Raw genomic sequence first — 13,467 nt, 5'->3', positions numbered from 1 at the left:
CTCCTGGCTCCACACCCATATGGGAAGCAGGACTTAGTCCTGCTCTGTCCAGACACATCCCCATGAAAGCATCATCAATAGGAACAAGGTTGATGGACTTGGACATATTGTATATGATCAAAGCTGTGTGGACAGAGATGATATAGCCCCCACCACTACAGTAGGGAGGGTAAATGTCTGACTTGTACAACTCAACTGAAACAAAATATCTGTTCCAGAATTCTCTAACAAGAGGTGAACCGACCATCAGATACCCAATGAAGAGGTGCTTGCTTCCATTGTTATCTTTGAGGCCTTGGAGATACTGAACTATGCTGTTTGTGTTGGCAAAAACGTCATCGTCACCATTAAAGATGAAGCGAGCGTGAGGACAGTTTCTTTCCAACCATTCAAGGAAGAGTACCTGCTTCAGGGTGAGATTGTAGAATGAATCTTTAAAGTCCCATTGAAGGATGTCATTGTACTCCCGATGCTCCACTTCAAGGAGTTTGCTGAATCTCTCTCCATCCCAACCAGCGTCCATAGTTCCTACAATGAAGATCGTTGAATCTTCACACCATTTGATAATCTCTCTTCCGCCCATGTTTTGCGCAGAACCTCTCGGCGGTCGTAGTTGGAAGGGGCGCTTTTGATGACCAGCAGAAGGAAGACATCTGCAGATTCATTCGCCCCACCACATTTGTCAGGAATGTCCAGTAGCAGAGGGAAATGGCGACAGTGTTTATAGTAGAGAAAGTTTTGAAAGTTAACAGTAAATTGGCTGAAGTTTGAGCTTTTGGCAGCACTCAGATTTTTTTGACAACCTGGCCAGGAGTATACGAAGGAGTTGTTTCTGGTGGGTGCGTTGGTTTGACTGTCTTCCCTTTTCACTTCTTGTAGATGAATGGTTTTGTGGTCATTTGAATATTTATAGAGATACAAAGCCACAAGTAAAGTTCCCAACAGCAAGACAAGTCTTGCGTTGCCTTTTGTATTTCTTGATGCTCTGCAATGGAAATTAAAACAAGTTTCCTGTCAACACATTTCAATCTGACATTAATTATAATTTTGAAGATATATATATATATATATACATATATATAATCAATTGTCATGGTTAAAAGGCAGATTATTGATAGACGGCGGGATGCAAACATGAAATCATAATAGTTTTATCTTGGTAGATTGTCAGTCATCCAGGTTATTGAATATGAAGAATAGCTAATTCAATACTTTAACAATAGACAATTATTAGATATAAGTATGTGCTTTTTTATTTCGAAGGAAAAGTTCCAAAGGAAAGTATAGTGTTTTAAGAGAAAAATCATGTGAAATAGTGCTTTTTAAAAGTAGACACTAAAGCTACTCCTGTGTGTTGATATATTTGAATTCAAAATTCATATGAAGTAATTCAAATTCAGAGATCTTGCTCCCTGTGTGTCTGCTGCATGTCTATATATTCAAGGAGAACTTTGTATTACACACAAGTTAAGCTGTATTTTCTTTCAAAATCCAGTAGTATTATTTCAACAAACTGTTAAGTTTATAATGCGTGCCTAACCGAGCGCCTCGTACCGAATAGTTCAATACAAACATGTATTATTCATCAGAAAAAAAGGATTTTCAACAATCTTGACATTTAAAATACACTTTGACCAGTTAAGATGTCACTGAAGACACCTGAAATTTCTTTTTGATAAGAATAATTAAATTACAGATATCTGCAATATATATCCAGTCTAAACATTAAATGTTAAACTACTCCTAATTTAAAGATATGTTGACAAGTACAATCTCAATAGTAGATATTTATATACAGTAAAATATAATTACAGAGAGGTGTACGGTTTAATTAAATGTTAAAACGGCTTGTTATACACAAACAGAGGCACAAGGTGAAAACAAGATCGCCGTTGTTGTCACAGCTGGTTAGCAGCTACATAATTCATATTGGAAAATATATTTAGTTTTGTCCACAAGTTTAGATTGACAGAAAAACTTAGCAGACAATTAAAACAACTTTCATGCAACAATAATTACCGTAACATATTCCTAGATCAGTGTGAGCGTATGATGAGTATCCCTTGTATGTCGGCAGCCTGTGAAGGTTGATGCTCCAGTTATACAAACATACCTACTGTGAAGGAGTATCTAACAGATGCATAGAACAGGATGAACTTGCTGGTAGGGAGACACATTTTTAGAAAGCGGAAGGTAAACAAAGTCACAGACCTTTCTTTGTAAGAGAAGCTGGATGTGAGTGTTGACTGGGACATCTCCTTTAGCAAAGAAGAAAATAACATCTTATTATCAATGAGCTAAGCCAGTGGTTCTCAATCTTTTTTCAATGATTTACCCCCTGTGGACATTTTTTTCCAGCCAAGTACCCCCTAACCAGCACAAAACATTTTTTGTTGTAAAAAAAAGGATTGTTATACACAGCGCTGTGCCATCAGTGTCTGATTTGATATGGAATATATACAGTTCAGTTTATGAACTTATATTTTATTTAATATTGATTAAATAACAATTTAAAGCATTTTTTCCATGCATTCACCGCACTGAAACCAGAGAGGACATGGCAACCAACACTTGTTTACTTACATGGCCAGAATATTTGCACCTTTCATGGCAGCCTCTGCCATCTATGTATGACCATGTGTGAATGTTGACATCTCGGTCAGTTTATCCCTAGAACACTAACGTTGGGTGATTTTCACCCGACGTTAGTGTTGTTACGTTATTTTCATTGTGTTGCTTTTGTATGAGTTGCGTGGGTCCTCCTGTAGCTTCATGCTGCTCACTGACGTTAGTGAAGGTGGACGTGTCTTTCTGCTCCGATCACTGTTTTTTTCTACAGGGACCTGTTCAGGTGATTTTCACCTGACGTTAGTGATATTGTGACTATTTTTTCCGGATGGGTTTTAACATTGACTTTTAACATTAATGAACTTTTCCTTCACAGAACAAGACTCACATGCCCCAGGAACATGTGGACCAAATAACAAGTTCATAACTCCTTTTATTTATATTTGTAATCATGTTTTATTGACGATTCCCTAATTTTTCACTGGATTTTGAGCCTTTTTTCAGGGTCTCCCTGTGATACATGTTTATCGTTTTATGAGAAGTTCTATAGGGTAAAAGAAAAGAAAAGTACTTCAACTTGCCTTGTATTGTTGTATTTGAATATATTTAGATGAGAAGTAAATTTTTTTCATCAGGTACATTATTATCGAGTGAAATTCACCCGACGTTGGTGATAGTGTGATTAATTTTAAAGTTAGTGTTCTGCTTTGAGTGATCTAAAGGCTAGAAAGGTACTATATAAACAAATCCATTATCCAAATCACCCCCCAGAGGGTAAGATGCATTCTTCCTTCTGTAGCTCACAGCCCCAGACAATATTTCAATCATGCTTACTGTATGTATGGCCTATTTATCACAATGTGAATCCAATTCTCTGCATGTATATAGTTTATGTGTGAAAAATCAACTGCAGTGAACAAGACCACTTCACCTTCACAGTCAGCTGTCTTATTGATTGTTGTCAGTTTCAAGCAGTTTCAGGTCATTCAAATGCAGAGAGAGATTTGGCTTTTAGGAAATAGTTACAGAGGTCCGGACGTCGGTTACCTCATAGCTGGTACAGCTATGCTGTTCACACCAGAAAGCTCATTCCTCAATGCCGGTCAACAAGTGATACTGCTCCTATCCTCCTCTCCTTCTGTGCGTTTGTGTTTTCAGGATAATGCAAGTAACATTTTCTCAAATATTGGTAGGGACAATTCTGTCCCCTCAAAAGCAGCAGTGCCTTTAAAGCTAACAAAAGTCTCAGTTATCTTCTCAACAGAAAAGGGAAATAGACACAACACAAAGTGATAAAGAACATTAATGCTAGCAAGCTCGTCACTAACTAGCTTAGAGGTCCTGAGACAGCACGCGCCACTTCAGTTGTAAGTAGACCAATCCAGGTGATAGCTAGATACTCATAATCAATAATATGTATGTGCCAGCAAACTAGAAAATATACTCACAACTGACGGGCATCGCCTCACATCACCTGGCCGGCGTTCTTTCTGGCCCTGGCCACGGTGGTGACGTGTCATCAACGTGGGACACACCGGGTCCAATCGCGTAAACGTGTCCCACGTTGATGATTTGTCACCGTGCTAAATAGTAGTTATTCTAAAGTGTTACCCATGTCCCTAATACAAAATCCGATGACTGTTAGTTGACTAAAAATAGCTATGACTGCTAGAGACTTTGCAGGAAAACTAATCTAGGTTGTTGGTCAAAGACTGTGGCCCTCAATTGTGTTGTGTAGATGCTTTCTGTCAGTCAGTGTGACCATATGTCTGTTAGTACAGTGTTGATACTGCTTTATCTAACTATGATTTAAGTTATAACCTTCAGCTCAGCCAAAAAGTCTTAAGGTCCTCCAAGGCATTAATATTTCTCAATAATCTGGAATATGTTCACTGTCAGTGAAACAAACTGGACTCAGTAGAGTTCAATGCAACAGTAGATTTACTGGGTACATAATACAGTAAACCGTGGGCTGGTTTATGAAGCAGCACACTAAATTCAATGTAAATAACCACATACACTTATAGACTTCAATTCCACCTCTTTTTTGTGGTGCTTGTCTCCATTCAAGACATTACCACTAGTGCTTTTCCTTCAACCATATTTTAACCATTCAGTGTTTTATCTAGCGTCAGTAAGTTTAGCCTTATAGTCAATACCACCCATGCACTTTTTTCTGTTAAAACAATGCCTTGGTCTTCATCAGCCTTTTCTCAATGTTGCAACTTTTCTTTCTTATTGGTTGCATCTGGTTTCCCATCCCACACCCGTGCTGCAGAGACTGGGTTCTCACAAATGCTTCAACCATAGTGAGGATGCATTTTAATAACTTATATTTGTGAAACTGACTAAACAAGAGCTCCTCGCAGTCTCAGAGGGAATGTATTCTAATTAAAATCACTTCTCACCTCAAGCCACACATACACACAAGGCAAGTATAATTTAAAGAAAATGACAACATAGTAGACATGGAACTAATGGTACTCTAACTCTAACCCAAACGAATGCACAGATAGCAGGCTCCACGGTGAAACCATGATTTTATTTTTGTTATGTTCATAGAGATGAGCTCAGGACAAGCGATATAGAGCAGAGATTCAGTTTGTAGTCAAACTGTATTACAGATCAATACCAGCTGTAATCACAACACTAACACTCCATCAAGTTGACAACTGCTATGTAGATATGTCATACACAAAACATACTCTCCCACATTTCACATGAAAAAAAAAAATTGGACTTTGCGTTGGACACCCACTGAGAAGCAGCAGCAGAGAAGTGGTATAAACAGTTCAAAATTCACATGCAAGAAGAAAAGTAACATTAAAGCTGCTCACAGCTGTGACTGGGCCCTCGCTCCAGCACGTCGGGGACGCCTGCGGGTCGTCGGCTCTCCCGGCCAAGAACCTCCGCCTGGCAGGCGAACATTCTCGGCTGGACGAGCCGGCGACCCTTCGTTTGATCACATTGAACTGATGATGATCCACAGAAAGTTTTGTAAGAATAGACCCAGAGTTTAGGAGGAGATGACAAGAATGTGTTTTTTACCAAATTCAAAATGGCGGAAAATCTAAGTAGGCGGAGCTTAAGGATCTCAATCTGTTTTTCCCAGTTCCACCCGGACATGTGTGCCGAATCTCAGGTCAATGGGCCCTAAAAGCTTTACCTTACCACCTGAAAATTACAGTTTTATTGTTATGCCATGGGTTTGAGGTATAACATTTCAGGTTTGGGTCATTTACTTTTTTCCACATTAAATACATGTTACCTGAAAAGAATCTATGTACCAGTAGCTTTTCTTTGAAATAGCAAGGGTCATATTTATCTATTTTGCCAGAGGGAACGGACCATTCTCCTGGCTCCACACCCATATGGGAATCAGGACTTAGTCCTGCTCTGTCCAGACACATCCCCATGAAAGCATCATCAATAGGAACAAGGTTAATGGACTTGGACATATTGTATATGATCAAAGCTGTGTGGACAGACATGATATAGCCCCCGCCACTACAGTAGGGAGGGTAAATGTCTGACTTGTACAACTCAACTGAAACAAAATATCTGCTCCAGAAATCTCTAACGAGAGGTGAACCGACCATCAGACCCCCAATGAAGAGGTGCTTGCTTCCATTGTTATCTTTGAGGCCTTGGAGATACTCAACTATGTTGTTTGTGTTGGCAAAGATGTCATCGTCACCATTAAAGATGAAGCGAGCATGAGGACAGTTTCTTTCCAACCATTCAAGGAAGAGTACCTGCTTCAGGGTGAGATTGTAGAATGAATCTTTAAAGTCCCATTGAAGGATGTCATTGTACTCCTGATGCTCCACTTCAAGGAGTTTGCTGAATCTCTCTCCCTCCCAACCAGCGTCCATAGTTCCTACAATGAAGATCGTTCGAATCTTCACACCATTTGATAATCTCTCTTCCGCCCATGTTTTGCGCAGAACCTCTCGGCGGTCGTAGTTGGAAGGGGCGCTTTTGATGACCAGCAGAAGGAAGACATCTGCAGATTCATTCGCCCCACCACATTTGTCAGGAATGTCCAGTAGCAGAGGGAAATGGCGACAGTGTTTATAGTAGAGAAAGTTTTGAAAGTTAACAGTAAATTGGCTGAAGTTTGAGCTTTTGGCAGCACTCAGATTTTTTTGACAACCTGGCCAGGAGTATACGAAGGAGTTGTTTCTGGTGGGTGTGTTGGTTTGACTGCCTTCCCTTTTCACTTCTTGTAGATAAATGGTTTTGTGGTCATTCGAAGATTTATAGAGATACAAAGCCACAAGTAAAGTTCCCAACAGCAAGAACAATCTTGCGTTGCCTTTTGTATTTCTTGATGCTCTGCAATGGAAATTAAAACAAGTTTCCCGTCAACACATTTCAATCTGACATTAATTATAATTTTGAAGACTAATCAATTGTCATGGTTAAAAGGCAGAAATGTAGACTATTGATAGACGACGGGACGCAAACATGAAATCATAATACTTTTGTCAACACATTTCAATCTGACATTAATTATAATTTTGAAGATATAATATATATATATATATATATATATATATATATATATATATATATATATATAATCAATTGTCATGGTTAAAAGGCAGATTATTGATAGACGGCGGGATGCAAACATGAAATCATAATAGTTTTGTCTTGGTAGATTGTCAGTCATCCAGGTTATTGAATATATGAAGAATAGCTAATTCAAATACTTTAACAATAGACAATTATCAGATATAAGTATGTGCTTTTTTATTTTAAAGGGAAAGTTCCAAAAGAAAGTAGTGTTTTATGAGGAAAATCATGTGAAATAGTGCTTTTTAAAAGTAGACACTAAAGCTACTCCTGTGTGTTGATATATTTGAATTCAAAATTCATATGAAGTAATTCAAATTCAGAGATCTTGCTCCCTGTGTGTCTGCTGCATGTCTATATATTCAAGGAGAACTTTGTATTACACACAAGTTAAGCTGTATTTTCTTTCAAAATCCAGTAGTGTTATTCCGACAAACTGTTAAGTTTATAATGCGTGCCTAACCGAGCGCCTCGTACCGAATAGTTCAATACAAACATGTATTATTCATCAGAAAAACAAGGATTTTCAACAATCTTGACTTTTAAAATACACTTTGACCAGTTAAGATGTTACTGTAGACACCTGCACTTTTCTTTTTGATGAGATTGATTAGATTACAGATATCTGCAATATATATCAAGTCTAAACATTAAATGTTAAAATACTCCTAATTTAAAGATATGTTAAAGTTAGTTTTGACAAGTACAATCTCAATTGTAGATATATAAATACAGTAAAATGTAATTACAGAGAGGTGTACGGTTTGATTAAATGTTAAAACGGCTTGTTATAACAAACAGACTCACAAGGTGAAAACAAGATCATCGTTGCTGTCACAGCTGGTTAGCGGCTACATAATTCATTTTGGAAAATATATTTAGTTTTGTCCAGACATTTAGATTAACAGAAAAATTTAGCAGAAAATTAAAACAACTTTCATTCAACAATATTTACCTGAACATATTCCTGGATCAGTGTGAGCATATGGTGTGTATCCCTTGTGTGTCGGCAGCCTGTGAAGGTTGATGGTGCAGTTTAACAAACATATCTAAAATGAAGGAGTAACAACAGTTGAATAGAACAGGTTAGACTTGCTGGTAGGGACGGAAGACACATTCTAAGGAACTGGAAGGTAACCACAGCCAGCTGTCTTATTGATTGTTGTCAGTTTCAAGCAGTTTCACGTGATTCAGATGCAGAGAGAGATTTTGCTTTTAGGAAATAGTTGCAGAGGTCCGGACGTCGGTTACCTCATGCCTGGTACAGCTAATACTGTTCACATTCCTTACAGTGTTGCACAGTTCATTATTTTTGTGAGATGTACCTTCACCTCACACCCCTTCACCTCACACACCCTCACCTTGGGCCAGGCTGTTGCGTACATTTTTTAGTCATGTGTCTGCATGTAATTTGCGAGTTCCTGGAGAACTCGTTCTGCCAGCTGCACACTTTCCGTAATTGACTGTGCAGACTGAAAACTGCAAAGCGAATACATGTTTGTGCTTAAAGGAAATTTAAAAAAAAAAAGTGTAAAGCTATGCAGGCTCTAGCAGTGAAAGCTATTTTTAGTCTACTAACACAGTCAAACTCATTTTCACCCTGGGCCAAATCAGCATTATGGTTGCCCTCAAAGGGCCAGTTGTAACTGTAACACTGTATAAACTACTCCCGAACATATTGTTAAATAACTGTCCTTATATTTGATTACAAGTGTAAAAATATGGTATATGCATTCATATAAATATAAAAATATAAGTAAGCAAATGTATCTGTCATTACAACATAAACCCATTTAATTTAGGGTTAAGAAACCCACATTACTCTGTCTTTATTTGTATTTTTTTAAGTTTGATCTTTGATAAAGATCAATTAACTTTGTTCAACTTGTTTTTTTTCAACTTTGCCATTATTTGTAGATCTTTTTCAATTTAATTCCATTTCTTTAGTTACAAGCCGAGTGTTAATGGCCACTGTACACTGTAAAGCAGCATAGACTTTCATTTTAAGACGATCATATGCCTTTCAAGCTGTCGCAGGTCACATAAAATGACGTGGCGGGCAGGAATTGGCATACATTTGAACCAAGTCAGCTTGACAGACCCCCATGGGGGTCTGCACCTCTTTCCCCCCGTGTTCCAGTAGTTGTAGGAACCCCAAATGAGTTCTAATACTTGTGTTATTTTATATGATTTTTTTCAGAATTGTCTTGGGAATACAATGTATGTATGTGTATATATATATATATATATATATATATATATATATATATATATATATATATATATATATATATATATATATATATATATAAAAACAAAAAAACATCGTTATACCATATTTTGATCATAACTATGAACATTCATCATGATATGAGCAAGACTCCCCAAAAATGCCTCATTGAGTGGTCCCCGAGTTTTTCAAAATGTATGGCTCAGGGCCTTAACAACAGCCCACATACTAATAAGGCACCTTTTTGGAAAGATTCGGACCTAAAGAATCGGAAATGTCTAGACTCAGAAATGTGCGCCAAAAAAAGAAAATAAAGACTCTGTCCGTTTTGTGAATTTACAGGTACTAATAGTTTTTTTTTAAGGATTTTGATTGCTTTGTTAGACTTCCACAAGCCCGTAGGGTTACGGGGATGTGTGTTTTATTGAAATCAAACTTTGTAAGGGGTACTTATGTAGGATTTAGTGAAACGTTTCTGTCGCCGCAGCAAGTCTACAGTTTACGTAAGTACTTAAACTTAACGGTTACTTGAATTTTTTTTTAAACCATCGGTCTCTTCTCACAAGGGTTACGTTATTGTAGCAATTTAAATGATGTTAAATAAGATAATTAAGGTGCCGTTTTTAAACCCTTTTTTCTTTTTTGTCCGAAAATGAGGCGCTGGGGGCTTGGGTCCATGCCGATGTGAATTGGCAGTAGACGGGGAACTAATAGTACTCCAATTCTAGCCCAAACGAATGCACAGATAGCAGGCTCCACAGTGAAACCATGATTTCTTTTTTTTATGTTCATAGAGAAGAACTCAGGACAAGCAATACAGAGCAGAGATTCAGTTTGTAGTCAAACTGTATCACAGATCAATACCAGCTGTAATCACAACACTAACACTTCTTATAAGTTGACAACTGCTATGTAGATATGTCATACACAAAACCTACTCTCCCACATTCCATATGAAAAAAAAAAAATTTGACTATGCGTTGGACAACCAATGAAAAGCAGCAGCAGAGGAGTGGTATAAACAGTTCAAACCATTTCTCATTATAGAAGGAAGAGGGTAAGGCAAATTCACATGCAATAAGAAAAGTAACAAAACGCTTCCTTACCACCTGAAATTTTCAGTGTTGTTCTTTTTATGCCATTTCTTTAGGGTGTAACATTTCAGGTTTGGGTCATTTACTTGTTTCCACATTAAATACATGTTACCTGAAAAGAATCTATGTACCAGTAGCTTTTCTTTGAAATAGCAAGGGTCATATTTATCTATTTTGCCGGAGGGAATGGACCATTCTCCTGGCTCCACACCCATATGGGAAGCAGGACTTAGTCCTGCTCTGTCCAGACACATCCCCATGAAAGCATCATCAATAGGAACAAGGTTAATGGACTTGGACATATTGTATATGATCAAAGCTGTGTGGACAGACATGATATAGCCCCCACCACTACAGTAGGGAGGGTAAATGTCTGACTTGTACAACTCAACTGAAACAAAATATCTGTTCCAGAATTCTCTAACGGGAGATGTTCCGACCATCAGACCCCCAATGAAGAGGTGCTTGCTTCCATTGTTATCTTTGAGGCCTTGGAGATACTCAACCATGTTGTTTGTGTTGGCAAAGACGTCATCGTCACCATTAAAGATGAAGCGAGCGTGAGGACAGTTTCTTTCCAACCATTCAAGGAAGAGTACCTGCTTCAGGGTGAGATTGTAGAATGAATCTTTAAAGTCCCATTGAAGGATGTCATTGTACTCCTGATGCTCCACTTCAAGGAGTTTGCTGAATCTCTCTCCCTCCCAACCAGCGTCCATAGTTCCTACAATGAAGATCGTTCGAATCTTCACACCATTTGATAATCTCTCTTCCGCCCATGTTTTGCGCAGAACCTCTCGGCGGTCGTAGTTGGAAGGGGCGCTTTTGATGACCAGCAGAAGGAAGACATCTGCAGATTCATTCGCCCCACCACATTTGTCAGGAATGTCCAGTAGCAGAGGGAAATGGCGACAGTGTTTATAGTAGAGAAAGTTTTGAAAGTTAACAGTAAATTGGCTGAAGTTTGAGCTTTTGGCAGCACTCAGATTTTTTTGACAACCTGGCCAGGAGTATACGAAGGAGTTGTTTCTGGTGGGTGCGTTGGTTTGACTGTCTTCCCTTTTCACTTCTTGTAGATGAATGGTTTTGTGGTCATTCGAAGATTTATAGAGATACAAAGCCACAAGTAAAGTTCCCAACAGCAAGAAAAATCTTGCGTTGCCTTTTGTATTTCTTGATGCTCTGCAATGGAAATTAAAACAAGTTTCCTGTCAACACATTTCAATCTGACATTAATTATAATTTTGAAGATATAATATATATATATATATATATATATATATATATATATATATATATATATATATATATATATAATCAATTGTCATGGTTAAAAGGCAGATTATTGATAGACGGCGGGATGCAAACATGAAATCATAATAGTTTTATCTTGGTAGATTGTCAGTCATCAAGCTAATTCAATACTTTAACAATAGACAATTATCAGATATAAGTATGTGCTTTTTTATTTCGAAGGAAAAGTTCCAAAGGAAAGTATAGTGTTTTAAGAGAAAAATCATGTGAAATAGTGCTTTTTAAAAATAGATACTAAAGCTACTCCTGTGTGTTGATATATTTGAATTCAAAATTCATATGAAGTAATTCAAATTCAGAGATCTTGCTCCCTGTGTGTCTGCTGCATGTCTATATATTCAAGGAGAACTTTGTATTACACACAAGTTAAGCTGTATTTTCTTTCAAAATCCAGTAGTGTTATTCCGACAAACTGTTAAGTTTATAATGCGTGCCTAACCGAGCGCCTCGTACCGAATAGTTCAATACAAACATGTATTATTCATCAGAAAAAAAAGGATTTTCAACAATCTTGACATTTAAAATACACTTTGACCAGTTAAGATGTCACTGAAGACACCTGAAATTTCTTTTTGATAAGAATAATTAAATTACAGATATCTGCAATATACATCCAGTCTAAACATTAAATGGTAAACTACTCCTAATTTAAAGATATGTTGATAAGTACAATCTCAATTGTAGATATTTATATACAGTAAAATATAATTACAGAGAGGTGTACGGTTTAATTAAATGTTAAAACGGCTTGTTATACACAAACAGAGGCACAAGGTGAAAACAAGATCGGCGTTGTTGTCACAGCTGGTTAGCAGCTACATAATTCATATTGGAAAATATATTTAGTTTTGTCCACAAGTTTAGATTGACAGAAAAACTTAGTAGACAATTAAAACAACTTTCATTCAACAATAATTACCGTAACATATTCCTAGATCAGTGTGAGCGTATGATGAGTATCCCTTGTATGTCGGCAGCCTGTGAAGGTTGATGCTCCAGTTATAAAAACATACCTACTGTGAAGGAGTATCTAACAGATGCATAGAACAGGATGAACTTGCTGGTAGGGAGACACATTTTTAGAAAGCAGAAGGTAAACAAAGTCACAGACCTTTCTTTGTAAGAGAAGCTGGATGTGAGTGTTGACTGGAACATCTCCTTTAGCAAAGAAGAAAATAACATCTTATTATCAATGAGCTAAGCCAGTGGTTCTCAATCTTTTTTCAATGATTTACCCCCTGTGGACATTTTTTTCCAGCCAAGTACCCCCTAACCAGCACAAAACATTTTTTGTTGTAAAAAAAGGATTGTTATACACAGCGCTGTGCCATCAGTGTCTGATTTGATAAGGAATATATACAATTCAGTTTATGAACTTATATTTTATTTAATGTTGATTAAATAACAATTTTTAAAGCATTTTGTCCATGCATTCACCGCACTGAAACCAGAGAGGACATGGCAACCAACACTTGTTTACTTACATGGCCAGAATATTTGCACCTTTCATGGCAGCCTCTGCCATCTATGTATGACCATGTGTGAATGTTGACATCTCGGTCAGTTTATCCTTAGAACACTAACGTCGGGTGATTTTCACCCGAGTGATTGTTGTTACGTTATTTTCATTGTGTTGCTTTTGTCTGAGTTGCGTGGGTCCTCCTGTAGCTTCATGCTGCT

The 13,467-nt window shown here is 37.5% G+C and overlaps 3 protein-coding genes across 3 annotated transcripts in view; all 3 read right to left on the bottom strand.

The window, feature by feature from the left end:
- The window catches only part of LOC306746570 (N-acetyllactosaminide beta-1,3-N-acetylglucosaminyltransferase 3-like), a gene marked incomplete at its 5' end in the record, with an annotated part of 5,914 nt that extends 418 nt beyond the window's left edge, over nt 1-5,496 (bottom strand). Inside the window, 3 exon segments of the mRNA XM_079229500.1 lie at nt 1-546; nt 549-803; nt 5,406-5,496. The exon segment at nt 1-546 is cut by the window's left edge and continues 418 nt beyond it. Of these exon segments, the coding sequence (XP_079085626.1) occupies nt 1-546; nt 549-803; nt 5,406-5,496 (892 nt within the window).
- Nucleotides 5,092-8,534, bottom strand: LOC306746569 (N-acetyllactosaminide beta-1,3-N-acetylglucosaminyltransferase 3-like; the record flags this gene model as incomplete). The annotated part of the gene is made up of 3 exons (XM_079229499.1): nt 5,092-6,793; nt 8,105-8,198; nt 8,475-8,534. 3 exons carry the CDS (start codon nt 8,532-8,534, stop codon nt 5,736-5,738), a joined length of 1,212 nt encoding a protein of 403 aa, XP_079085625.1. The 3' UTR covers nt 5,092-5,735.
- A 1,871-nt stretch (nt 8,535-10,405) lies between these two features.
- On the bottom strand, nt 10,406-12,864 carry LOC306746567 (N-acetyllactosaminide beta-1,3-N-acetylglucosaminyltransferase 3-like; the record flags this gene model as incomplete). Its single annotated transcript, XM_079229497.1, has 2 exons — nt 10,406-11,542; nt 12,801-12,864. The coding sequence occupies 2 exons, from the start codon at nt 12,862-12,864 to the stop codon at nt 10,482-10,484; spliced, it is 1,125 nt and encodes a 374-aa protein (XP_079085623.1). The 3' UTR covers nt 10,406-10,481.
- Nucleotides 12,865-13,467: the final 603 nt, after the last annotated feature.

This window comes from Taurulus bubalis (genome assembly GCF_910589615.1).
Source record: "Taurulus bubalis genome assembly, chromosome: 14".
Taxonomy (NCBI): Eukaryota; Metazoa; Chordata; class Actinopteri; order Perciformes; family Cottidae; genus Taurulus; species Taurulus bubalis.
Note: the sequence above shows the minus strand (reverse complement) of the source record. Positions and strands in the feature narration are given on the sequence as shown.